Here is a 25,031-nt window from a genome sequence, read left to right on the forward strand (position 1 = left end):
TTTCTGCTTGCCAAGTCTCTTCTGTGCCTCTCTTCTCTTGCTTGGGGTGGGCACTGGGGTCTCCCTGAGGTTTGGGGAGGGGGAAGAGAAGTTAAGAAATGGGCATTGGGTTTGTTGGCACCCATGGACACTGATGGCTGTCCTGACACTGCCAGCATCCTGCTGTCTCCTTTCATCCTCCAGGTTCCCCCAGTCTCTTTCATCCTCCAGCTTCCTCTTCTCTTCCCGTTTCCCCTTCTCCTCCAGGTTCCCCTTCTCCTCCAGTTCCCTTCCTCCACCCACCACCAGCCCCTGCAGGGGCTCACTCAGGGCTCAGTTGCCAGCAGGTGCTTCAGGAGCATCGTGGAGGTGATCTTCCATCCCAGACCAGTTCAACCAGTACCTGCTGACGTTATGGGGCATGCAAACTGCTAAGATGTATCACCTGCTCCTCTGGGCAATGCCCTGCTAGTGATGCTGGTGGGTTATTCTAAGGGTACAGGGAGTCTGGAGAACCTCCCTGCAGATGGACCAGAGGTTTCCACAAACCCCAGATGATTTCAGGTGTTAGTGATGTGTGGGGTGGGGCTGCCTCTTCCCTCCTCCCTGAGGAACGTGAGGAAATGGGGAAGAAAATGGGATGGATGGGATGAGATGAGATCTGCCAGCAGTGGGGGTGCCATCAGGTGGCCGGGAACTGAATTTGTCCCCATATGGTGACACCTGGTTAGGAGCGCGGAAGGATTTCTCCTGCAGGACCTGGTTCACGCAGGAGTGGTGAGCAGGACAACGCTGACCAGGGTGCAGCCCCAATCCGTGGGATCAGGATGGAGATGCTCCCAGCTCCTCCCCACACTCAGTGAGGTGGCAGGGAGGGGGCGGGGGGTAGCAGCACTCATCAGACCCAGCTCAGGGTGTTGCCCAGGGCTCTGTAGGACCCACGCGTGGTGCTCACTGCTGCCATGAGCTGTCCAGCCTCAGCCCGTGCTGTGGGTGCTGTGTGGCTTTGGATTTGGCAAGACGCTCAGACCCTCAACCCAGAGAGGGCTCAAGTGTCCCTACTGCTGGACTGTCCTTGGGGCCAAGGTACCATCAGGCTTCTGCAATGGCACCTTGTCCCCAGGCCACCTCCCTGGCACGGAGGGTCCTTTGTTTGCTTTATCCCCTCTTCCTCTCCCTGCCAACCACCCGCAGATGTCACTTTGGGATGAAAGACATGGAGCTGCTCCCGGGAGGAAGCCCCAGCTCAGGAAGGTGAGATGGGGGTAGGATTTGACTCCATGCACGTCACAGGAAGAGTGGAGGGTGGGGCTGGGGCAAAACCCACCCCCTAGCTCCTGATGTTGGGGGCTCCCAGCAAAAACAAAATTGAAAGGGGAATTCTGGCTCTTTTGGGGTTGGAAAAAAGGCGAAACAGGGCCGAATGTTAACATTTAAACCTGCTCCATGATTTCAAACCAAAACTGTTGAATTTCCCATCAGAGGGAGGCAGGGAGCCTGCAGAGCCTGGGGTGCTGTCAGCTCGGGGGGTGGATTTGGGGGGTCCCATGTCAAAACAGCTCTGGGCAGGGGCACGGGCAAACAGTGGGCATGGACATAAGGTGGGCACGGGCACCCAGGGTAGCTGCTACCGGCAGCATCTTGCTGTGCTTCGCCAAGCACCTTGGCAAGAAAACCAAAGACGTTTATCCTGACTTTTAAAGATGGGGAAACAGAAGCACGGCACCAACTGGTGAAGCGTTCCCGGTCATTACCAAGGCAGACGGGCAGCATCCCCGCTACAGCCCGTCCTCTTTCCCCTCCCAAATTATTTTTATGGAGTAAAATGCTGAGGATGGAGCTTAGATCCTCTGCTGGACCCAAGCACCGCTGCCTCTTTCCCTTCTTGCCTCCAGCAGCTGTCGCAGGCCCCACAAGATGGCACTGTGTGACAGCAGCACGGGGAGGTGGCACCGTGTGACAGCAGCACGGCGATTCGGCCACCGAAGCCCTGGGTAGATATTTGGGGTGCAAGCTCTTTCCGTGGATGGGGATGAGCCAACTCCTCTTCCAGGCAGAGATGGGAGAGGGATGAGGTTGCAAACCTCATGACCAAAGAGCTGATTTTAGCTGAAAAATTCACCTGGCAGAGATGAACCTCTCCTGTGGCTCCAGAGAGCTTCTGCAAGAAAAGCCCCAAGGGAGCGTCCTGGGAAGTTGTTTGGGGCTTGTGTCCTGGGGAGCTGCTCTGTGGCATCAGCACCCTGCTGTGCCATGGGTGTCAGCACCCACAAACCAGGGATGGACCTGTCACACCTAAAGCATGAAGGGAAGAGGGCAGAGATCTCTGGAGCTTGCTGAGGTCAATGGATTACTGGGATCCTGGGCTGGAAAGACCTGGAGAAGTTGGTTTGCCCATCTCTGCCCTAAAGCAGCGTTGTCTCTCCCTAAAGTGAGCTGCAGTTCGCCTACCTCCTCCAGCCCTCCATGGATGGGGACATGGTGTGATCCCAGGCTGTCCCCAACCTCTCCTTCAGGCCACACAGCATCTGGTGGCCTGCTGTGCTGGTCCCACTGTGCCAAGCTGGGGACATTGATGTGTTGGGCCATGGGCAGGGCTCAGGGTGCTGTGTTGGGGGGGAGAAACAGTGCAGAGACCAACGAGGGGAGGAACCCAGAGACCCCTGTCCTCAGAGAGCTGTGTCCTCAGAGCTGTGGCTTTCCAGGCTGGGCCTGATCTTCCTTGAGATCTTCCAGGTCCTGCTCCTCATTCCATCGTTCACCTGGACAGTACCCAAAATACCTTGCAGAATGTCCTTGCAGAATTGACTCCCTTTTGCTCCAAAAAGGCCTTTGATTCCTCAAGCTCTTTCTGCTGTTTTCTCCCTCTTTCCTTTTTTTTTTTTTTTTTTTTTTTTTTTTTTTTTTTTTTCATGGACATTAAAAATCTAAAGGCATATTTTGGGAGCAGACAGCTTTGGGCGGGTGTTGCTGGCTAAAAGATCTCTTCCTTCCCCAGCTACAACCCATTTGGCTGCCTGGCCACCCCCTCCCAAACCCATGAACGGCCGCGCTTGGGTGCACAAAGATCTCTGCGGGGTGAAAGTCGCACGGAGAAAAAATTAGCATCAGGTCTCAGCAGTTCCTTCCTCCCTCCGGACCAAACTGGCTGTGGTGGTGCCGCCGAGCAGCCCAGCTGCCTGCGATGCCTGCCCGGTGATGCAAGGCTCGATTTTTCCAGCACCGTTTTTTTTTTCCCCTCGGGTTCTTCTTCTTCCACCTTCTCCCGCTGGTGCAGCCCCGGGTGGTTTGGGTGTGGAGCTTCACCAATCTCCACCCGCTCAGGATCCTGCGCTGGAAGCTGGGGAGTTGCAGTTCCAGTTGGAGCAGGGCTTGCTTGGGGGTAAGATTTGAAGCGTGGCTCTCACGCCTCCTGGCTTGTTGGGTTTCTTTTCGGTTTAGTTTGGGTTTTTTGTTTTTTTTTTGGTCCCAGCCTCCTCCCAGTACCATCTCTGGGAAGGGGATGGGAATGTCACCAAGGGGACAAGGCTGAGGAAGGGACACAGGGAGGTGATGCTAGAGTGGGGCAGCATCTCCTCACCCTGACCAAGGACCCCCTACTCCAAGTGCTGAACCCCAGCTCAGTTTCCTCCCCTCCCCAAATAACAGGCCTGTACCCCCACCTCTGACCCCAAAGCATCCCCCTCCATCCCCCCTACTACCGGCAGTGTAAACCAGGAATAAACAGCGCTGGTGGGACCGGATCCCTTCGGTCTTCGCCTTGGTGACAGCCTTGTCCTCTGGGACACACTGCAGCTCTTCACCCTCCTCCTCTGCCCCAGGAGATGGGGCGGAGCAGCAGCAGCACCCCGGGGGGTGCCAGAGCCCCCCCACCCCAGGGAGAGGGGGCGTTTAGGGGAAGGTCCCCTGGGGCTGGGTGGTTGGTACCCTGCCCCACAAGCCTCGGTGGGTGAAGCTCTGGGGAGGGGACACGGCTGGAGCTGAAAGAGATGCTCGGGGAGGGATGAGGGAAGGGAATGGGTGTGGGGGGCATGTCTCCTTGCAGCCCCCACCTTTCCGGCTCCCCGAGGCTGGGGGTGATCTCTCCTGACCTCTCGGTGAGAGAGGGATTGCGAGCCAGGGAGGGATGGGAGCTGCGGGAGCCTCTGCCAAGAGCTGGCTCCAGCTCCGCAGGCGGCTCGGGGCTGCAGTTTCCCTCCGGAGCGAAGCGGAGCTGGGGGTGTCCGGGGTTCACTGCTCGCTGCCACCCACCCCCCCCCGCCAAAGCCTCGCCTGCCCGTCGGGGAGGTGAGCTGGGGCCTGGGGGGGGCTGGGAGGGGGGAGGGGGAGTGTGAGAAAATAGGGGGTGGGTGCGATGGGGCTGGAGCTCTGGGAGGATGGAGGGAGGGATGCGGGGATGCAGGAGCGTGGTTGGGAGGGGAGGGGGCGCGGGAGGGGGGGAGGCTGTGGGGCTGGGAGGGGTCCCCGGCCCCCTCGGCGAGGCGGTGCCGGTAATCCCGCCGCTCCTTCCCAGCCCTATAAAAGCCCCGGGCGGCAGCGTGTTCCCCCCCTTCCCCCCCCAATTCTCTGAGCCCCGGAGCAGTCCTCAACGACTCCCCCCCCCTTTCTACCCCGCGCCGGGCGGCAACCGCCGGGGCGCAACAGGCCCCCCCCCGGCCCGGCCACGCTTCAGCGGACCCCCGCCACCGCAGTCCTCCCTAGGAGGGCAGGGCCCGTTTTGAGGAGGAGGGGAGCAGGGGGCACATCCATCCATCCATCCCTCCATCCCCCGCCTGGAGCCGGGCAGTCGCCACTCGCTTTCTCTCCCCCTCCTTCTTCTCTCGGGGGGGCGAGGGAGCGCGGAGCCGCTGAAGCGGGAGGGGCGGGCGGAGAGCACCCCCCCCGCGCCTGGCGCTGCAGGTAGCGGGGGGGGGGGCGGGGGGGGGGACGGACGGACACAAGCGCAGCCCGCTGGGGGTCAGGGCTCTTGTCCCCCCCCGCCCCTCTCCGCCTTAAGCTTTGGCGGCGGCAGCATCATCCCCAGCTGGCCCTGCATCCCCCACTCCACCCCAGGTGGACCCCCTCTTTCAACCTCCACTACCCCCCCCCTCCCCACCTCCCGAGCCTTGCCCGCTTCTGCCTGCACTTGTTGCTGCCCGGCAGGACAGGGCTGGTTCCTGGTTTAAGGCGATTTTATTTCAGGGTGGCTGGGTGGGTTTGGAGGGGGTGGAGGTTGCAGCCTCTCCTGCCGTCCCCCAGCAGCCAGCGGTGTCTGGCTCGGCTCCAGCCTGCTCCCCCCCTCCTCCTCCCAGGCCAGAGCCAAGCCTGAGCCCCCTTCCCCTCTTATCCCCCCTCCCCAGTCCCATCTCTGCCCCCTTCTCCCACCGACCCCCAGCTCTTCGCCCGGAGGAAGGGTGAGCGTAGGGTGCAGCTCCCATCCACCGAAATCTATGATCAGCTCCGTGTGTGTCTCCTCCTACCGTGGACGCAAGTCTGGGAACAAACCACCTTCCAAAACATGCCTGAAGGAAGAGATGGGCAAAGGGGAAGAGTCGGACAAGATCACCATCAATGTTGGTGGCACCCGGCATGAAACCTACAAAAGCACCCTGAGGACTTTGCCGGGCACCCGCCTGGCCTGGCTGGCTGACCCCGATGCCCAGAGCAACTTTGACTTTGATGGGAAAAGCAATGAATTCTTCTTTGATCGTCATCCCGGGATCTTCTCCTATGTCCTCAACTACTACCGGACAGGGAAGCTGCACTGCCCAGCAGACATCTGCGGACCCCTCTTCGAGGAGGAGCTGACCTACTGGGGCATCGATGAGACAGACGTGGAGCCATGCTGCTGGATGACCTACCGGCAGCACCGTGATGCTGAGGAGGCCCTGGACATCTTCGAGAGTCCTGAGCCTGGTGGAGGAACCAGTGGAGAGGAACCCGAAGAGGAAGGGGGTAGGGAGATGGCACTTCAGAGCCTGGGCATGGATGAGAGGCCAGCGGGGGCAGCGGGGGCTGCTGGAGGGGGTGGCTGCTGTCGGAATTGGCAGCCAAGGATGTGGGCGCTCTTTGAGGATCCCTACTCGTCCAAGGCAGCGAGGGTAAGCTCCCGAGACATGCCAGAGGGGTGGTGGGATGGGGCTGTGCTGAGGTTGTGTCTCCATCTTGCCATGGATGGGACGGAATCTCCCCACCTGTAGCAACCCAACTCCTACCATGGGGTGCGTTGGCCATCTCCCATCCCGTGGGAAGCCTCTTCCATCATCTCCCAGTCCAACGTGTCTGGAAGAGCTGGGATGAAGCTGGGGACAAGCGCAGCTCCCAGCCCCATCACACAACTTGGGGACATGGCTTCTGGGTACATGGTGATGTGGGATTGTTAGGGAGAGGTTAGAGGCTGAGGTCTGGCAGAAGTTCAGGAAGCCCTAGGACAGGTTGGGTTGTGTGGGCTCCTCTCACTGGGTTGGGTGCCTGCCATCTCCACACCAAGGAGTGGGGTGGTCAGGGGGTCAGGGCTGGTGCCCTCTGATCGGGTCCTGAACCAAATGGGCCCCTCATGCTTGTCCCCAAGGACCTTGTGCTCTTCTTCTACAACAGCCCCAAAGGACACCCCTCTCCATGCCCCTGTCCCTTCCACCCCCCAAACCCTGTCACTGTCACCATGTGGCTGCTGCCCACACGCAGCAGACATTTCACCCCCCAGCACATGCCAGCACTGGCACTGCCACCAGTCCACACATGGACCTCCACCCCCTGCACACATATGTGTGCACATACGTGCAAAGGCATTGGGTGCAGCAGGAGGAGTTGGAGGGAGTGGAGCTGGCTGGGGGGTGAACCCTGACTGGGCTTGGAGTGGGACCAGTCTGCACTGGGAGCTCCCTGCTTCCTTCTTACTGGTCTAAGGTAAAGAACGAGCTCAGCACCATGACAGGGAGGGGTCACCTTCCAGTGGGGACACTTGCAGGCTCCTCTGGGTCATGTTTCCCACTCTAAAATATCAGCATTTTGCAATGCTTTAGGAGAACTACCTTGGCAGGAGGGGAAACTGAGGCACAGAGCAGTGCAACCAAGCCAAGTGAACACAATGTGCCCAGTGCAGCCAGTTACTGCAGGGAACCTTTACTGGTTTGGAGGCACTGTCCATCACCAGGATGCTCCAGACCCAGGAGTATCTCTGCAGGTGCAACGTTCATGGTGCAGTTAGAAATTCTGGTGTGTGTCCCCATCATTTTTTCACCTCTTTTCCTTGTAGCATCGATGCCCACGGGATTCTGTCTCCTGTGTCTACTCCAGTCTCTGCAAAACTTTGGTTCCTGTCCCAGCTACAGTGTAAAACTTTTTCAACCCATGGAAAACTTAGCCTGGTCATGGTCTTACCTCTACTTCCAAACTCTGCTCACTTGTAGCTCCTCAGTTTTTTTCCTTTGCAGCCTGACTTCGGGGGTTCTGACCTGGCTTCCAGTGGGATTTCCAGGCTGGTGACTCCCTAGAAAGCCATAGGGTTTTTTGGGAACACCCATACCAAGCTGCTGAGTGCACACTGAGATCATGTAGATCATCAGCAGGTTCTGGAGGACTTGTTTGGTGGGGCTTCTGGTGCTGTGTTGGTGGCCACTGGGTAGATCCATAGATATTGTTGTATTTTTAAGACATTTTTGGAAAAAAACCCCAAAACCTTGAGTTTAGAGCTGAGGCCAAAGCTGAGAGAAAAGGTTGAGATCTTCAGCTGACACAAAACTGGAGCAGCACTATTGACTTTGGGGGGGTGGGATGGTGGTTGGCACTGGCTGTGAACTCCACTCTGCTATTTTTAGAGGTTGCTTTTGCTCCCAGGACTAAATCAGCTCTCACCTACATGGCTCCCACAGCAGAGCCCGAATGTTTGCAGGGTCTCACTCTCTTCCTTGGTAATTTTTTTCTTCCTGTGCTTTGAATTTAATTTTTTCTTCTGAAACCAGGGAAATCTGGGATCATTACTCAGCTGAGAAGTGGATTATTTTGGCTGTGCCACAGAATAATCTGTGTGGACACAGGTGTCTGGTTAAACTGGCTTTGTTTAAGATCTCACTTTCTGGGTTGGATTTGCTTCCTGAATTGTGACAGGTTGATGGGTAAGGGCCACCTGAAGAGCTGCCACCAGAAGTGCCAAATCCTGGCATGTGGTCCAGCCTGGGCTGGGGGTGTGGAGGGTCTTAGCCCATCCCCAAGCAGAAATCTGTCACTGGGGAGATCAAAGAACCATGGAATGATTTGGGTCGGAAGGGACCCTGGAGATCATCCCGTTCCAAACCCCTGTTAGAGGGACACCTCCCACCAGCCCAGGGTGCTCCAAGCCCCATCCAACCTTTAACACTGCCACAGATGGGGCAGCCACAGTTTCTGGGGGCAACCTAGGCACCCAGGGGCTCAGCACCCTCACACCAAACAATTTATTCCTCATCTCCAACTTCAATCTCCCCTCTCCCAGTTTAAATCCTTTCCCCCTCATCCCACCCCTCCAGGTCCCTCCACAGCTTTCCTGGAGCCCCTTAAGGTCTCCCCATTACAGCCTTCTCTTCTCCAGGCTGAACACCCCCCCCCAAATAAATATTCCCGAGGTTTCTCTCTCACTTAAAGCCTGCCTTAAACTTCACACCTAACTTTGGGAGGGCTGATGCTCTCCATGCTGGTCCCGCACAGCCTTGCCCTTGGGGATGTCCCTCAATGATGCTCTCGGCAGACATGTGGCTGCCAGCATGTTACTGCTGGTGGCCAGGGCTGCTTTTTCTCCAGCGTGACTCAGGCTGTTTCTGCTGCTGATTCACTCCAGCCCAGGACCTGGGTTGTCATCTCCAGCAGCTCGTTCACCCCCTCGGGTGGGTTTGACAGCAAAAGGTCCCATCCTGCTGGGTGCAGGCATAGGGGGTTAGCAGCCATGGGGGCTGGAGGAGGGTCTGCTAGGCTGGTAGAAGAGATTTTTTTTTCTGCTTGGAGGCTATTTTTTGTTTTGTTTTGTTTTGCTTTTTTCTTCTGGAGGCTCTTTGGAAGCAGCTGCCGTGGGTGATGGACTCACCATGAGCTCATCCTGCCAGGGGGGCTGAGCAGGATTGAGGGGGAGAGAAGGCAATGAGTTTTGGTCTGGCACAACCTGTGGTTTCCACCCCTCCTCAATCCCATCTGAGGGGAAGAAGCAGTGTGCCCAGGAGGGAGGAGGTGGCAGGGAGGGGACAAAAGTGTCACTGAGCTCTGCCTGCTCCTGTCCTCCCAGTCCTGGGACCTTTGGTGGGCGCACTGTCCACCAGAGAGCTGTAGAGAGCAGGAGGGGGAAAGGGACAAAAATCCAGCCCCCAACCTCACAGTTAAGATTCGTGGAATCCCTTTGGATGGAAAAGCCCTTTCAGACCATTGGGTCCAACACTTCCCCCAGCACTGCCCAGGCTACCCCCACCCCATGTCCCTCAGCACCACATCTCCAGGGCTCTGAAACCCCTCCAGGGATGATGGGGACTCCAGCCCTGCCCTGGGCAGCCTGGACCAGGCCCTGACAACCCTTTCCAGGGAGAAATTGTTCCCCAGCTCCAACCTAAACCTCTCCTGGCACAACTTGAGGCCGTTCCTCTTGTCTCATCACTTGTTCCTTGGGAGAGGAATGGTGCAAACATCTCATCTCGGAGGAGTTAGGATGAATGTGGAGGAAAGCTTAGTTGACTTAGACGACTCAGTCATCTTAAGGTTCCCTTTTCATGCATGTCCCTGGTGGAGGCTTGCTCCAAAACCAAATTGCAGGTTTCCCTTCATCCCCATCCCTGTCATCTCTGCCACATCTTCAGCCACAGCAGAGCTCATCACCCCTTCCCCTGTACATATTGTAGCATCTGGAGAAAGGTTCTGGTGGCCCCAGACACTGGGAGTTTGCTGTCAGCTCATGGGTTATATCTAGGTAACCCTCCTAGTTCTTCATCCTTCGTCTTTGGGAAGTGGGTGGCAGCAGATCCTGGGGAGTTTTGAGCCTGTTGCACTAGTGTTTGTTGGATGAAGACTTCTGCTGTCCCTGCTATTGCTATTGAGAGGTGCACCAAAAAGCAGAAATGTGCCTCAGCCTGCCCCAAAGCTGTTGCCGTGGTGGCTCATAACATTGCTGCTTTTCTCCCAAAGAGGAGAGGTTGGCATGAATCAGATAACCAGGAGGGATTGACTCAAATCAGCTCATGGCTTGGGTGCTTTCTACTTTTGCAGGTAGTTGCTTTTGCCTCCCTCTTCTTCATCCTGGTCTCCATCACCACCTTCTGCCTGGAGACGCACGAAGCCTTCAACATTGATGTCAACGTGACGGAGACCCTGGTGGTTGGCAACACCACCACCATCCTCCTGACACGGAAAGTGGAGACAGAGCCCATCCTCACCTACATCGAAGGGGTCTGTGTCCTCTGGTTCACACTTGAGTTCCTGGTTCGCATCATCTGCTGTCCAGATAAGCTTCTCTTTGTTAAAAACCTACTCAACATCATTGACTTTGTAGCCATCTTGCCGTTCTACCTGGAGGTGGGTCTTAGTGGCCTCTCCTCCAAAGCTGCCCGGGACGTACTTGGCTTCCTCCGGGTGGTCCGTTTCGTCCGGATCCTCCGGATCTTCAAGCTGACACGGCACTTTGTGGGGCTCCGGGTGCTGGGTCACACACTCCGGGCCAGCACCAACGAATTTCTGCTCCTCATCATCTTCCTTGCCTTGGGGGTTTTGATTTTTGCCACTATGATCTACTATGCCGAGAGGATCGGAGCCAAGACATCCGACCCCAGTGGGAGTGACCACACCCACTTTAAGAACATCCCCATTGGGTTCTGGTGGGCTGTGGTCACCATGACAACCCTGGGCTACGGTGACATGTACCCCAAGACCTGGTCAGGCATGGTGGTGGGGGCTCTCTGCGCCTTGGCCGGGGTGCTGACCATTGCCATGCCTGTGCCTGTCATCGTCAATAACTTTGGGATGTATTATTCATTGGCCATGGCCAAGCAGAAGCTGCCAAAGAAGAAGAAGAAGCATATACCCCGTCCTGCCCCTCTGGACTCCCCCACCTACTGCAAATCTGAGGAGAACTCCCCCCGAAACAGCACCCAGAGTGACACTTGTCCCTTGGCGGTTGAGGAGGGGGCAGCTGAGCGGAAGCGGTCAGGTGAGACCCCCAGAAGTGGGGAAGAGGGAGGGGGAGATCTCCAGGAGTCCCCCAGGCAGTGGTTGTGGCCCCTGGGGACATTCCTGCTGCATGATGTGACCTTTGGCTCGTGGGGTGCTGAGATCTTGGCACACCAATGGCTGAGGCCCTTGGGTGTCTGGGTGTTGGGTGCTGTCTTGGTGGTCCCAGATGCTGCAAATCAAGGGCTTTCTACAAGAAGGAGAGATTTGGTGGAATTCTCAGGGGAAAGGCCGTATCCTGCTCTCCTGATGACACAGGGCAAGTCACCATGTTGTGACTCAAGGTGTCCTCAAGGTGTCCCTACCTAGTCAAGGTAAGAGGAGGTAAGACTTTACCTAGAAGGTAAGACCATTTGCCTGATTCTCAGCCATTGGTGGTGCCCTTGGTGTAGATATTCTCTTGTTTCCTCACCCTTAAATCAGATCAATCTCCACCAAAATGGAAAAGTCCATGGATGGTCCCTGGGACTCCACCTCCCCATCCATCTTCTGGTAGATGTAGCATCCTGGAGTGGTAAAGCCAACACTGCTCCAAATCCTGTGTTCAGACAGGAGCAAAGTCAACCCCCCACCCCTTCATTTGTTCTCTGGTCTCCTGCACTCAGTTGAGGTTTGGGGGTCCTCCAGGCTTTCCTCCAGGCCAGGAGAGGACCCGGCCCCAGCTGTTACTGGTTTAGTTGGTGGAGGACAGCGTTGCTTGGGCTGAGCTTGGGGCACTTCAGGAACCTGGCTGTGGTGTCACTGCTGGTCACAGAGGTGGCTTTGCCCTTTTCGTCATGGTTTGCTGCTGGTGGCACCTCTGGAGCAGCTGGCTATGCAGCATGGGACCAGGATGGATCATGGTGGGGTTGTGTCCTGCATTGACATGACATCCACTGAGGTCACACCTGAGTGTCAGGCCGTATGTCCAACAGTGGTGACCTGTGTGGACACAGGGAGCTCCAAAGTCCCCAGTTGGGTGTCTGCCTTTTCCACCTGCTTACACATTCCATCTGCCCCAGGAACCTGCTCTGGAGGACAACCCCATCCCTTCACCCCAGCCCTGATCCAGGACCTCAGCCCAGACCCTCACCTGGCTTAGCAGCCTCTCAGCTAATGAGCCACTCTCAGGTGTCGTAAATTAGCACTTTACCACTAACCTCAGCAGGGGGAGTTTTGGAGACCTAATTCCCACCAATTAGGCGGGTATACCTTAAAGACCAGGGATGTTCCTCCTTGGCTTCACCCAGGGTATATAACCCTCAACAGGGATGAAAATCTGGCTTGGTCCTGCTCCAAGGGTCATTACTATGTCCAGGCTGGAATCAGAACCTGAATTTGTAGGTGTTCCTCTGGACAGTCTGGTTTTCTCCATGGTCTACACAAACCCTTCTGGCCACCCTAAGCACCTTCTGCCATGGGTTTACTGACTGCTGATGAGTGCCTGCCACTTTCTTGCAGACTCCAAGCAGAATGGTGAGGCCAACGTGGTGCTGTCAGATGAGGAGCAGCCACTGTCACCAACTGATGAGGAGAAGAGGCCCATGCGGCGCTCCAGCACACGGGAGAAAAACAAGAAATCCTCCACGTGCTTCCTGCTGGCCACGGGTGACTTCTCCTGTGCGGCTGATGGAGGCATCCAGAAAGGTATTGGTGCTGCTGGGGAGGGGGAGGTCTGAGGTGGGTTTTGTTGCATCAGTCCAAGACACGGGTTCATCTCCGTCTGCTTGCCTGGCTGGTGTTCTCTGCTCCCCAAATCCATGTGTCTTCCTGCCTCTCCATCTGTTTCATCTCTGTCCACCGCATCTCTCCATGCTGCGTCTGCTCTTTTTGTTTTCTCCTGCCCTGACTGCCACCATTTGGGATCTGAGACCCTAGGATGACTGCACTGCCCTCCCTGGGGACAACTCTGCCCCTTTGCTCCCCGGTGCTCCAGCATCTCCTGGCCCTCCAGCTCTTCTCCCTGGGGCTCAGTCACTTATCTCAGGGTGACTTGAAGGGGATATCTCTCCTGGGAGAGTGGTAAGGTTATGACTGAAGGTGGTTTGAAGGGTTTTCAGTAGGGAAAAGAAGTCCTTTTTCCTTTTCTCTGATGTTTTTGTGGTGGGTTTGAGCGTGGGGAGCTGCGATGTGTCAAGTTCTGCTTTGCCAGAAGCACGGGGCTGCCAGAAGGTCTGTCTCCTCTGGGCTCAGGAACAGAGCTTTGCTGAGTGTTGAGGTTTCCTACAGCAAACTGTGGAGGAGATGAGTCAGGAAAACACAAAATTCTTCTTCCCATGACAAAACAACAGGTTTCTTCAGCCTGTTCCCTTCTCACCAGTCTTCTCCACCCCACCAGTGAGTGTGCCCCATGCTTGTCTCCCAGCACCCCAGCTCCTACCACCTTCAGCCCCAAAGTCCAGCTGCACCCTTGACTTCTGGGATCATTCTTAAGACACAGAGCAGTTTTTCTGGTTCTTCAGCTTCTCTTCTGTGTCTGGGATGGGGTGATGGAGCTGTAGAACTACCTCTGCGTCCTTGGAACCAGCTAATCTCAGCTCACTGGGAAAGGTGCACGTGAGCTAGGACCAGGCAGGAGAAAAGGTGATGGCCTCAAGTGTTGCCAGGGGAGGTTTAGGTTGGAGCTGGGGAACAATTTCTCCCTGGAAAGGGTTGTCAGGGCCTGGCCCAGGCTGCCCAGGGCAGGGCTGGAGTCCCCATCATCCCTGGAGGGGTTTCAGAGCCCTGGAGATGTGGTGCTGAGGGACATGGGGTGGGGGTAGCCTGGGCAGTGCTGGGGGAAGTGTTGGACCCAATGGTCTGAAAGGCCTTTTTTGCAGCCAAAAGGATTCTATGCTGTACTGTGTTGCTGAGCTGCACACCAAGACCTCTTGGCTTGTGATGTTGGTGCTTTGGAGACCCTCAAGGGTCTCCAAAGCTCTGCTTGGATTGGTAAAGACTGCTTGGGTTTGGGACACAGGGAGGATGTCAGCTGTGGGTCTGTGACCTCCAGCCCTGATGCTCAGGTTCATCTCACCCTCTTCTGGCACCCTCTACATGTGGAAGAGGGAACCTCAATATCTGTGTCCTGCTTGGGCTGTTGGGGATGGATCTTCTGGGAGGTCGGGACCTGGTGTCTTCCCTGGTGAAATGCTCCAGTGTGGTCAGTGTTGGTGGTCACCTGGGATGATCAGAGGGGCCAAGCAGCCTCCTGTGCTCTGGCCAAAAGCTGTTGGGAGCAGCAGAGACTCCTCTGCCCCCACTCCTGTTTTATCTCCTGCTGAGGCTGTTTGTTCTGGTACTGGGATATTGGGCTGTTGGGGATGGATCTTCTGGGAGGTCGGGACCTGGTGTCTTCCCTGGTGAAATGCTCCAGTGTGGTCAGTGTTGGTGGTCACCTGGGATGATCAGAGGGGCCAAGCAGCCTCCTGTGCTCTGGCCAAAAGCTGTTGGGAGCAGCAGAGACTCCTCTGCCCCCACTCCTGTTTTATCTCCTGCTGAGGCTGTTTGTTCTGGTACTGGGATATTGGCAGCTCTGCAAATTGAGATGAGCCCAACTCAATTGGCCATCTGTCAGATCCTGGGACAGGTACTGATGTCTGTAAAAGCTGTGGAAATCAGGAGATGGAGCTGTTTCAGGAACATGCTACAGACCTTGGCAACTGTCCTGGTTTGAGCCCCATTCCAGTGGTTGATCTCATTGGGTCAGCTCAAAGAGAAGAGCTACCCCTGCCAACCCGCCCTTGGACCTGGGCAAGACCAAGCTGGATTGCAGTGGATTGCCACGTGGTGGCATGTGTTTCTTCTCCCTGTTGCTGCTTCCAGTGGTGTCCCATTGCACCCCTGCTGCTGGAGGTGGCACCGTCTCCTTCCAGCACTCAGGTCCTCTTCAGTAGTTCTCCAAAATGTGTCCTGCTAGGGCCAAGACACCTTGATGTGGATCTAGCCTGGCATGGGAGCTCCCATCTTCTGCTTGGATGGAAGGATATGGAGGCAGGATGAATCCTCCATACCAGTGAGATTGGTCATGATCCAGACCTTGAAGGGGCTCCAGGAAAGCTGGGGAGGGACTTTGGACAAGGGCCTGGAGGGATGGGATGAGGGGAAATGGCTTCAAACTGGGAGAGGGGAAATTTAGGTTGAACATTAAGGAGAAATTCCTTGGTGTGAGGGTGCTGAGCCCCTGAGTGCCCAGGTTGCCCCCAGAAGCTGTGGCTGCCCCATCCCTGACAGTGTTGAAGGTTGGATGGGGCTTGGATGGGGCAGCCTGGGCTGGTGGGAGGTGTCCCTGACCATGGCAAGGGTGGCACTGTGTGACCTTTAAAGTCCTTTCCAACCCAAACACAATCCCTTGATTCTCTGCTCCCCTGGGAAGGAGGCTGCTGGGCTCTAATCTCTCAATTTTCTTCACCAAGGCTACGTGAAGTCCCGAAGCCTGAGCAGCATGGATGGTGTGGCCTTGGCTCCCCTCACCTCCCACTGCAGCTGTCCTTGTCCTCTGCAGCGTCCCTGCTCTCCCGTCCCCTCCATCCTCTAAACCGCCACCCGGATCCCACTGTGTCCTCTTGTGTCACTGTCCTCACCCTGTCCCCATGACTTCGTGACCATCCCTGTGCCCAGAGGAGACCAAGTTGGGCCACCTCCATCCATGAGAAGATGGCTCTGATCTCCAGCCCAGTGCTGCCACCGTGCTCCCCAATTTCCAGGATGTATGACATCTCCATGCAACTCACCTCGTGTCCATGCGTTTGGGACAATCCCTGGAGCAGGTTGAGGGTTTGCTCAGTGGGATTTTTCTTTGGTTTTTTTTTTGTTTTGTTTTATTTTCTCTTTGAAACCTTTTTCATCTGAAACGGGGCCGAGTGGTGCAATTCCCTCTGGTGCCAAACCCTCCTCCCTGTGGGCTGTTTGCACTTGGGCTAAAAGGTGGTGAAAATGCAAGGAGGAGACGTTGACTCATAAAATTATATATTATTGTGCTGGAAATGGTTGAGTCCATGGAATTAGAGGGTTTTGTTTTGGTCTTTAGTTGTGTTTGTTTTTTTGTTTTTTGTTTGTTTTTTGTTTGTTTTTTGTTTTTTTGTTTTTTTGTTTTTTTGTTTTTTTGTTTTTTTGTTTTTTTGTTTTTTTGTTTTTTTGTTTTTTTGTTTTTTTGTTTTTTTGTTTTTTTGTTTTTTTGTTTTTTTGTTTTTTTGTTTTTTTGTTTTTTTGTTTTTTTGTTTTTTTGTTTTTTTGTTTTTTTGTTTTTTTGTTTTTTTGTTTTTTTGTTTTTTTGTTTTTTTGTTTTTTTGTGTTTTTTTTTGTTTTGGTTTTTTTTTTTAAGAACAGCCTCAAGTTTCTGGAGGCACCAAATGAATAAACCTCCATTCCCTGCCCCACAGTGATTCCCCTCTTGTTTTGTGCCTTTTTCCACCTTAATCACACCTGTTCCCTCCTCACTTGTGTCTGCTTCTCCATTCAACCTGGTCCTGGGGCTGAAGGTGGCTTTGGTATCCATGGAAATGGACTCCCAGGTCCTATGGGGGGACAGAGGGTTGGTGGAATGGATGTCTGGATGGTGCTTTGGGCAGTTGGGAGGTGGTGGGGAGGGGTACATGGGTCCCTGGGGAAGGTTGGGAAAGCTGCTTTTGACAAAATGGTTTCATCCCAGGTGATGCCTGGATGGATCTTCTTCTGGGATGGGTGCAGGGTTGTGGGGCAGAACATCCCTGTGGGGGTGGGAGCTGGGTTTGATCTGGGTCCTCCCCAAGAATTGGAAAGATGAGCTTGGAGCACCACACTTGTGTTGCCCTGCTGGATTTTTCTTGTGTATATTGTTTTTTTTGGGGATGGTTTTGAATTATCTTGGGTATCTTCCCAACCTAGAACAAACCCTTCAGTCCCCCCAACTCTGAGTTCATTTCATACCTATCACCCTAGCTTGTCCTGGTCCCCTCTCAGCCTCTTGTTTTGCTCTGAGGAAGCTCAGCTCCATTGTGAGCTTGGGGACTTTCAGCCAGAGGAGAGGGAGCAGAACTCCTCACAAAATCCCTGAGAGCTTTTTGAGGGTCAGGCCCTTCTCCTCCATCATGGTCAAACCAGGGCTTGTACCTGGGGGATGATGCAGAGTGAGGATCTCCTGGGCTGGTCCCTGCACCCTGAAGGAGCCAGGCTGGGATTTGGCAGAGCCCATAGATCCCTTCTGCTCTTTCCTAGACTCCCCATGCCTCAGTTTCCCTCAGTGTAGAGAACAGAGTCCTGGACGGGGCCGACGAGACACCTTTGCCTTTTATTTCACTTCTCTCCACTTTTCCCTGTCTGGTGAGCCAGAGGGGAAAGAGGTGCAAATCTTGGCGCCATGACCTTGGGGTTTTGATGGTGGGATGGAATTTCTCTGGATTTGGGCAGAAATCAGGATGAGCCACAGCCCTCCTCTGCCTGGGGTGTCCTGGTGTGTTTTCTGACCCCTGCGTTATGGTGGTGGTTACTGTGTTGGTGGTGTAGAAATTCCTTGAATTTCTGTAATTAAGGTGTATTCCCACAGCAAACACTGGAGATAGCTCAGCAGGTTTGGGCTTCACCCAAAAATCCTGGGAGCTGGGACAGTGTGGTGGCACCTTGGAGGGCTTCTGGGGTCTGTCCCCTCCTTTGGAGTTGATGCCTTTGGGAGCAGGATAGCTGAGATCACCCCAGCTGGTGTGAGAGGGAAGCTCACCCTCCAGCTGTGGGCTCTGAATCATAAATGATTTATCCAAGGTCAGGCACTGATCTGGGGAATGAGCCAGGCATGAAAACCCAAATCTGCTGTCCTGACTCCTGCAGGAGCAGCAGCTTGAGAAACTCTGACTTTGGGGGGGTGAGATTCAAAAGGATTAACCCTGGAGCAGATCTGAGAATCATGGAATGGTTTGGGTTGGAAGGGACCTTAAAGCTCACCCAGTACCACCCCTGCAATGGGCAGGGACACATCCCCCAGCCCCATCCAACCTTCAACACTGCCAGGGATGGGGCAGCCACAGCTTCTGGGGGCAACCTGGGCCAGGGGCTCAGCACCCTCACACCAAGGAATTTCTTCCTCAGATCTCATCTCGTCTTCTGTTTGCCAGATTAAAGCTATTCCCCCTCATCCCTCTCAAAGTCCCAAGTCCCTCCCCAGCTTTCCTGGAGCCCCTTCGGGCACTGGAAGCTGCTCTAAGGTCTCCCCATTGCTCCCTTCTCTTCTCCAGGCTGAACACCCCCAATTCTCAGCCTGGCTCTGGAGCTGCTCCAGCCCTCCCAGCAGCTCCAAGGCCTCTTCCAGACTCACTCCAAGAGATCTTCTTATGTTGGGAACCCCAGAACTGGACACAGTTCTTCAGATTGGGGTCTCCCAAGAGCAGAGCAGAGGGCAAGAATCACCTCCCATGACCTGCTGGCCACACTTCTTTTGGAGCAGCCCAGACTAGGGTTGGCTTTCTGGGCTTTCACTTCTCCCCAGATCCCAAGAAATCCCATCCTCTCCTTCCCCCCTCCTCTAAAATCCAAACCCCCTCCTCCAAACAGTGGAGCTGATTTGTTGGTGTGGAAAAACCGTGGTGAACCCTTCAAAAAAGCAAAACCTCATCCCTATCAGAGCACGGGGGATTGAGGTTCAGAACTGCCACCGAGCCGGTACGATGCAATTTTTAGCCCTGGCGTTATGCAACTTGGGAGAAGGGATGAGTAATGTGCCAAAAACTCCTCGAAACCAACCCAGCCCCGAACGGGAGCCGGAGGGAATTCAGTGGGAGGCACCAAACTGTTGCAAAAAACCCATCGCATCTTCTCCCTTTTCCTCCCCGCCTCCCCCCGCCTTGGTGGGAAGTGGGGGGAGGGAGGTGAGGGGAGGGACAAAGTCAGGCTGGGATTTTTAGGTGAGGTCTGGGGGCCGAGTTAAAAGGGGTTATAATCTGGATGAGATAAGAGGAGCTGAGGTGGCTGGGAAGCTCAGCCCACTGAATATCTCTGTAGCGCCCAGGGTTTTATCTCCCCCGGTGGCCAAAATTGGCTGCTTGGAGAATAGGATAAGAATAGAGCAGGAATATTTGATACTTCCCCCGAATATCCTCCCAGCCGCTCATCTATGTTTAGGGATCTGGCGGGGAGCGCACGTTCCAGGCGAGGCGAGGAGCAGAGGGAGGGAGGTTGGGCAGAGTTCTTGATGAACTGAATAAATCAATAGGAACCCAGCAGCCTCTGCCCGAGTCCTGAAATGGCATTTCAAAAAAAAAAAAAAAAAAAAAAAAAGAAAGAAAGAAAAGAAAAAAAACAACAAAACCCAAAAGAAAATTAAAATAAACAAAACTAAACCAAACCCAATCAACCAACCAACCAATAAAAATAAAGGGAAAAAAAAAAAAAAAAAAAAAAAAGGGAAAAGTAACATCATTAAAAAAAAAAAATCAATTGGTGTGCAGAGATTCCTGTGCAGGGAGCTCACTGCTAGATCCAAGCCTGGAAAGGAGATGTCCCCAGGGGAGGGTGTGAACTTCTGGATCTGAGCTGCTGGCTGGTTCCTGGTGGGGTTGAGCAGGGATATGTAAAATCCCAGAAGCCCCAACTGGTTTGGGTTGGGAAGGATCTTAAAGATAGTCTGGTTCCACCTCCCTGCCATGGTCAGGGACACCTCCCACCAGCCCAGGGTGCTCCAAGCCCCATCCAACCTTCAGCACTGCCAGGGATGGGGCAGCCACAGCTTCTGGAGGCAACTTGGGCCAGGAGCTCAGCACCCTCACACCAAGGAATTTCTTCTTTATGTCCCACCCAAGTAGGTTTTATGGAAAAAGCACACTGTGGACTGTTTAGATGTGCCCCTCACATGGTTCCCAACTCCAAGGGGAGCTCCAGTGCCCTACACTCCTCACCTCATTCAGGCTGGAGTTGCAGGTGATGCTCAGCCCCAAGAATGAGATCAGAATCTTGTTGGAGTCCTTGCATCCATCTGTCCATGTGTCTGTCTGCTGAGCCCTGCAGCATTTTGGGATGAGGAGCAAACCCCTCTCACCACCCACCCACCCAAAGTGAACCTCACTTCAGATCCACAGGGGACTTGGAAGACATTATCCCCCCTCCATCATCCAGCAGCAGCTTTTTCCTTCTTTCTTCCTCCTGGGAGATTCCAGCACTGTGCTGCCATGCCAGTTGCGTGCAAAGTATTAATTGTTATTGCTGCAACAACTGCTCTGCTCCTCGGGAGATGCCTGAAAGAGCTGAGAAAATAGAGAGGTCTGTCAGGCACCCAGTAGGGAGGTCAAGATGTCAAGAGAGTAATTGCTCTACCCAGAAGCAGTCTGTCTCTGCCTTCCCCCATGCTGCCAGGAAAAAAAAATCCTCAGTGTTTTGTTTGATGACAATAATAATAAAGAAAAAAAAAAAAAAAAAAAGGAAAAAAAAAACCTAGCAATCCCATCCCTTGCTCGGGCTGACAAGGGATGGGGAGAGCAGAAGCAGCTGCAAAATAAGGTGCAGTTGAAATTATCAATAGGTGCCTCCCAGGTTCCAGTCTGTTACCTCCATTCTGATACCATCCTGACATTTTTGCCCCATGGAGAGGGAAATGGAGGCACAGAAGGTAATTTTGCAAACTTCTGAACAGGGAGGTGTGCTCTATCAACCCCCTGGTAGCAGCTTGTGGGGGATGCAGGTGGCCACTGGCTTGTGCTCTGTTGGCACCAAATCCCCCCTGTCCTGTCCATGGAGATGAGTGTCATGGGAAATGCAGATGTTGGCTGGGAGGCGTTGCCATCCAACATCTGGGGAGGGTGATGGGGACTGGGGTCCTCTGCCCTGTGGGACACTGCTGTCTCTTGCTCAATCATTGTGACCATGAGCCAGCATGTGCCCAGGTGGCCCAGAAGGTCACCAGCATCCGGGCTTGCATCAGCAGTAGTGTGGCCAGCAGGGGAAGGGCAGAGATCATCCCTTCCAATGCAAACTATTCTCTGAATCAAAAAAAAAAAGGGGGGGCTGAGGAAGGAACTGGATACCCCAGAGGGTCTATGGGGTGAGAGGGGTTGCAACCCACCAGCAGTGCAGGACTGTAGCTGGGAATGGTGAGGTGAGCCAGGAGGGCAGTCTTCTAGTGGCTTTGGGAAGACAGAGATTAAACACCTAAAAATCTCAGCATTTGTTTTGAGTCTGTGAATTTTTTCCCCCAGGCTGGGAACCTGCTTTGCAAGGCTGAGCCCTGGGGCTGTGGGGCGGGAGCACAAAATTGTTTTGAAAGAGGAGATGAGAGGGGAAAAGCTGAGTCGTGGCCCTAGGATATCAAAAAACCTGATAGGGAATGTTTCCAGCAAGCCACAAACCCCACTGAGAGCTTTTAGCTGCTTCCAGGAGGGATCAAATCAGGTTTTTTTAGGAGCCACTTGGTGCATGGGCAGAGCTGGACCCAAATCTTTTTGGGGATGATGCTGGGTCCACCAAACCAGTCTGTGGTGGCAGCTGGGGACATCTGAAAGCCTTGTGCTTTAGGGACTTTTTTTAAAGCCTTTTTTTTCCAGGGTGGGGAGCATTGACAGGTCTCATCCAGACCCTGCTTGCCCAGGCTGCGTGGTGATGCTGGAAGGAGGAGACCTTGATTTTGGGGCAAAATCAGGTGATTTAGGAGCTGTCTTTTTTCCACAGTGGGGGTACAAAGCTCCAGCCAGGAGCTGGTGTTGAGTTTAGTGGCAAAATCCTTGGGTGGAAAAGGAAGGTCTGGGGCTTATTGGATGGATGGATCAGGCACTGTCTGACTGCCCCTCGCCTGCAGCCCTGGTCCTGGCACGCAGGTGTTGTGACTCAGAGCTCCAATCAATGGGAATTAATTCAATGATAACAAATGAGTGAAGAAAGAGAGAGAATTAAAAAACACTGCAGGATATTAATGCACCAGGCTTGGCTTTGGGATATCTGGCTGGGGCTTGGCTTTGGAAGGTTTGGTCCTCAGCAGCTCTTGGGGAGCTCTGCTGACTTTTGGACTAATTTTTACCCTCAAAATCACCCCAACTCTGTGTGGTTTCTCTCAGAGAATTGCTTGCCATGTCTCCATCACTGGGGCTGTTCTGAGTTGTTTTGGTGGGTTTTTTTTTTTTAAGAACCATTTTTTGCCTGATTTCCTGATGGATAAGTAGCATTTTATTCCTCTGGAGGAGCTGTTAGTACTTGGTGGTCACTCTGGCTTTTGCACCCTGCAAAGTTTGGGTTCCCTGGAGCTCTGTCTTGCTCTCTGTCCCCTCTTTCTCCCCATACAGCTGATGCAAACAGGGTTTGACAGCGTGTTTAACACTTGTGTCTTTCCTTGCAGACGCCTGCCAGGATGTCCTCTCTTCCACTTACCCCCAGGGTGAGGTGGTCACCTTCTCCTGAGCCCCGGCTGGATGCAGGCAGCACCCCAGCATGGGATGCTCTCCCCGAGGGATGCCTTCTCCAAGGGATTCCTTCTCCGGGGGCAGGGGGATGTGTATCCCAAGGGGTGCTTTCCGCAAGCTGGAGTGAAGCTGTCCCTGAGGCAATGGGATGCTTTTCCCAAGGGATGAGATCCCCAAGGATGTATTCCCCAAAGGATACTCTCCCTGAGGCCAAGGGATGCTCTCCCCAAGACTAAGTGATGCATCCCCCCCATGGCTGCTCTCCCGGAAGTGCAGGGAGGTTCTCTCCAAGGCCAAGGGATGCATTTTCTAAGGGAGATGCTTACCCTGAGGCCATAGAGTGTTATCCCCAAAGCCCAGGGATGCTCTCCTGGTGGCTGAGGGATGCTCTCCCCAAGGCTGGAACATGCATTTCCTTAGGGATGCTCCTCCCAAAGCCCAGGGATGCTCTCCCCAAGACTAAGGGATGCTCTTCCAGAAGCCGCGAGATGCTCTCCCCAAAGCTGGGGCACTCATTCCACCAGGGATGCTCTCTCCAAAGCCCAGGGATGCTCATCACAAGGCCAGGACACTCCCTAGGGATGCTGTTCCCACGGAGCTTTACTTGCCCACCACAGCTGTCCCCAGCCCCGGCTGCCAGCTCTGTGGCTACGAGGGGGCAGAGAGGGGGAGAGGGGGGCAGTTTGGCAGCCGGGTCCCCCCCAAGAAGTGCCACAGGGCAGCAGGGCCGGGAGGGGAGGTTGGGGATGCCAGGGGTGACCTCGCTCCCCCACCTGCTCCCAGCCCTGCCACCCCTCCCCCCAGCAGACACCCCCCACCCCCCCCCCCATCCCCTTGCCCACGCTTGCGGATGCACCTCCCCCCAGCTGCTGCCCCCCCAGCTGCTCCCCCTCACCCATCATGGCTCCATCCATGCTCTGACCCCCTATCCATCCTCCTGGGGCCACTGCTCCAGGGATTCAAAGTCTCCTTTGGAGATGCCGCAAGGGGGTGGCTGCCCCGCGTGTGTCCCTCCTCCCCAGTCGGTGCAGACCCCGCCTGGATTGGAAAAGGGGGAACACGAGTGGGTGGGGAGAGGGGAAGCAATAGGGAGGGTGTGGGGGGTGAAGCCGGCTGGTCTGTAACTGTCGGGGTCTCTCTAGCGCTGTTCCATAGCTCTGTGACCAAGGCAATAGGATCCCGTGTCCGTCTGTACCCTCGCATGCCTCCTCCTCTCCAACTTTCCCGGTCCAATAAAGACACCCAGGGGCTGAGACAGCTCCCGGACCCCTCTCGGACTCTGTTTCCTTCTCGCCTGCTCCCTGCCTGCCCACAAACCCCGGCCTGGCACCGGGTGTCACTTGGATGGGGATCTGAGCAGCTGTGTTGCTGTCGCCGAGCTCTCGGTTGTTGCCCGGTTGGCTTCTGAGCTCGGGGGGGGGGGGGTGAGGGTTGAGCCCAGGGGGGAGGTGAGGGTTGCAGCTACCAGCTCGGGTTCTCTGGGCGGAGGAAAGGCCCCACAGAGCTGCCCCAAGGATTGGCTGTAACCCGTCCAGCTCTCCAAGCTGAACTGAGCAGCTTGCTGTTGGCCATCCTCAGCTTTCAGAGTAAACAGGGCAGCACTAAGCTGGGTTTAGGCTGAATATTTCACACCCTCACAGGGCTGGGGGGCTCCCAGGGTCACTTTTTGGCTGTCTCCAAAAGAGGTTAAACCCCTCTGCACCACCCGAGGTGTGACGTGAGCCCCTGGGGAGCCTGGCACGACTGAATGCTGCAGTGAGTTGGACAGGCCTCAGCCTTGCTGGAGCTGCATGAAAGGGGACAAGAGCCAACAACAAGGTGATGTCCTTCATCCTGAAACACCATGGGGGTGTCTGAGTGCAGGAGCAGGGTGAAGTCCCCATCCCAATTCCCATCTCTTTTTCTGGATGCTCCATCATGCTGGGTATGGCTGTGGGCATCCTGACTTCCCAATGGACCACTGAGGGAGGGTTGTGAGGGGGGGGGGGGGGGGTTGAGATGTGAGAGGCCAGACTGCTGTGGGGGCAAAAACCCTCTTGGAGCACCAGGACCAGGCATGGAGGAGCAGCAGGCTCTGGAAGGAGCAGGAAGCCCAGAAAAGAAGGGCTGGGTTATGCATGCTGCTCCTGCTCTGTGGACCACCACCACGGGCCACTTCAGCCATATCCACCAGGAATTCAAACCAGTTTTGGACCCAAGCATATTCTGGTGGGCCTGGCATTCAGAGAAAAGCTGAGCCCACCAGCAGGAACCCAGCCCAGCAGCTCCAGCAGCCCCAGACCAGGTTGTTCATCAGTACTTCTGCTCCTTTGGAGCCACAAGGTTTGGATTTGGGCAGTTTTTTGGCACTACTACCCTCTTGGCTCAGGGTTCTTGGCTCTCCATCCCTGTGGTCATAAATCCAGCAGCAAGCAGGAGGAGGGGGACAAGGGATGAGGATGGGACAAAGAATGAGGATGGAGCCTGGCACATCCTTCCATCCCCCCACCTCTCCCTAAATTTATTTTCCCAAATAAAATTCACCCTTTCCCTTACCTCCATGGGCATTTGGGACCTTTTTTCCTTTCTTTTTGAAGCGAAGGAATGACCAAG

General features: G+C 54.9%; 1 protein-coding gene across 2 annotated transcripts; it reads left to right on the top strand.

Annotated features, from left to right (window-relative positions):
- Positions 1–5,318: 5,318 nt before the first annotated feature.
- KCNC4 (potassium voltage-gated channel subfamily C member 4) lies at positions 5,319–23,716 on the top strand. Of its 2 annotated transcripts, none has more exons than XM_071768776.1 (4): positions 5,319–6,059; positions 10,177–11,113; positions 12,574–12,759; positions 15,507–16,154. In XM_071768776.1, the coding sequence occupies exons 1-4, from the start codon at positions 5,409–5,411 to the stop codon at positions 15,626–15,628; spliced, it is 1,896 nt and encodes a 631-aa protein (XP_071624877.1). In that variant the 5' UTR covers positions 5,319–5,408; the 3' UTR covers positions 15,629–16,154. The 2 variants fall into 2 exon arrangements, with proteins under 2 accessions (XP_071624877.1, XP_071624876.1); XM_071768775.1 differs by lacking the exon at positions 15,507–16,154 and adding an exon at positions 22,376–23,716 and having other exon boundaries at positions 5,325–6,059.
- The last annotated feature ends 1,315 nt before the right edge of the window (positions 23,717–25,031 follow it).

The sequence above is a fragment of the Heliangelus exortis genome, chromosome 25 (assembly GCF_036169615.1).
Source record: "Heliangelus exortis chromosome 25, bHelExo1.hap1, whole genome shotgun sequence".
In the NCBI taxonomy this organism is placed as follows: domain Eukaryota; kingdom Metazoa; phylum Chordata; class Aves; order Apodiformes; family Trochilidae; genus Heliangelus; species Heliangelus exortis.

Coding starts and splice junctions, on each gene's coding strand:
- KCNC4 (XM_071768776.1), top strand. CDS start 5,409: ATGATCAGCTCCGTGTGTGTCTCCTCCTACCGTGGACGCAAGTCTGGG. Junction 6,060..10,176: donor ACTCGTCCAAGGCAGCGAGG/GTAAGCTCCCGA, acceptor CTACTTTTGCAG/GTAGTTGCTTTTGCCTCCCT. Junction 12,760..15,506: donor TGATGGAGGCATCCAGAAAG/GTATTGGTGCTG, acceptor TTCTTCACCAAG/GCTACGTGAAGTCCCGAAGC.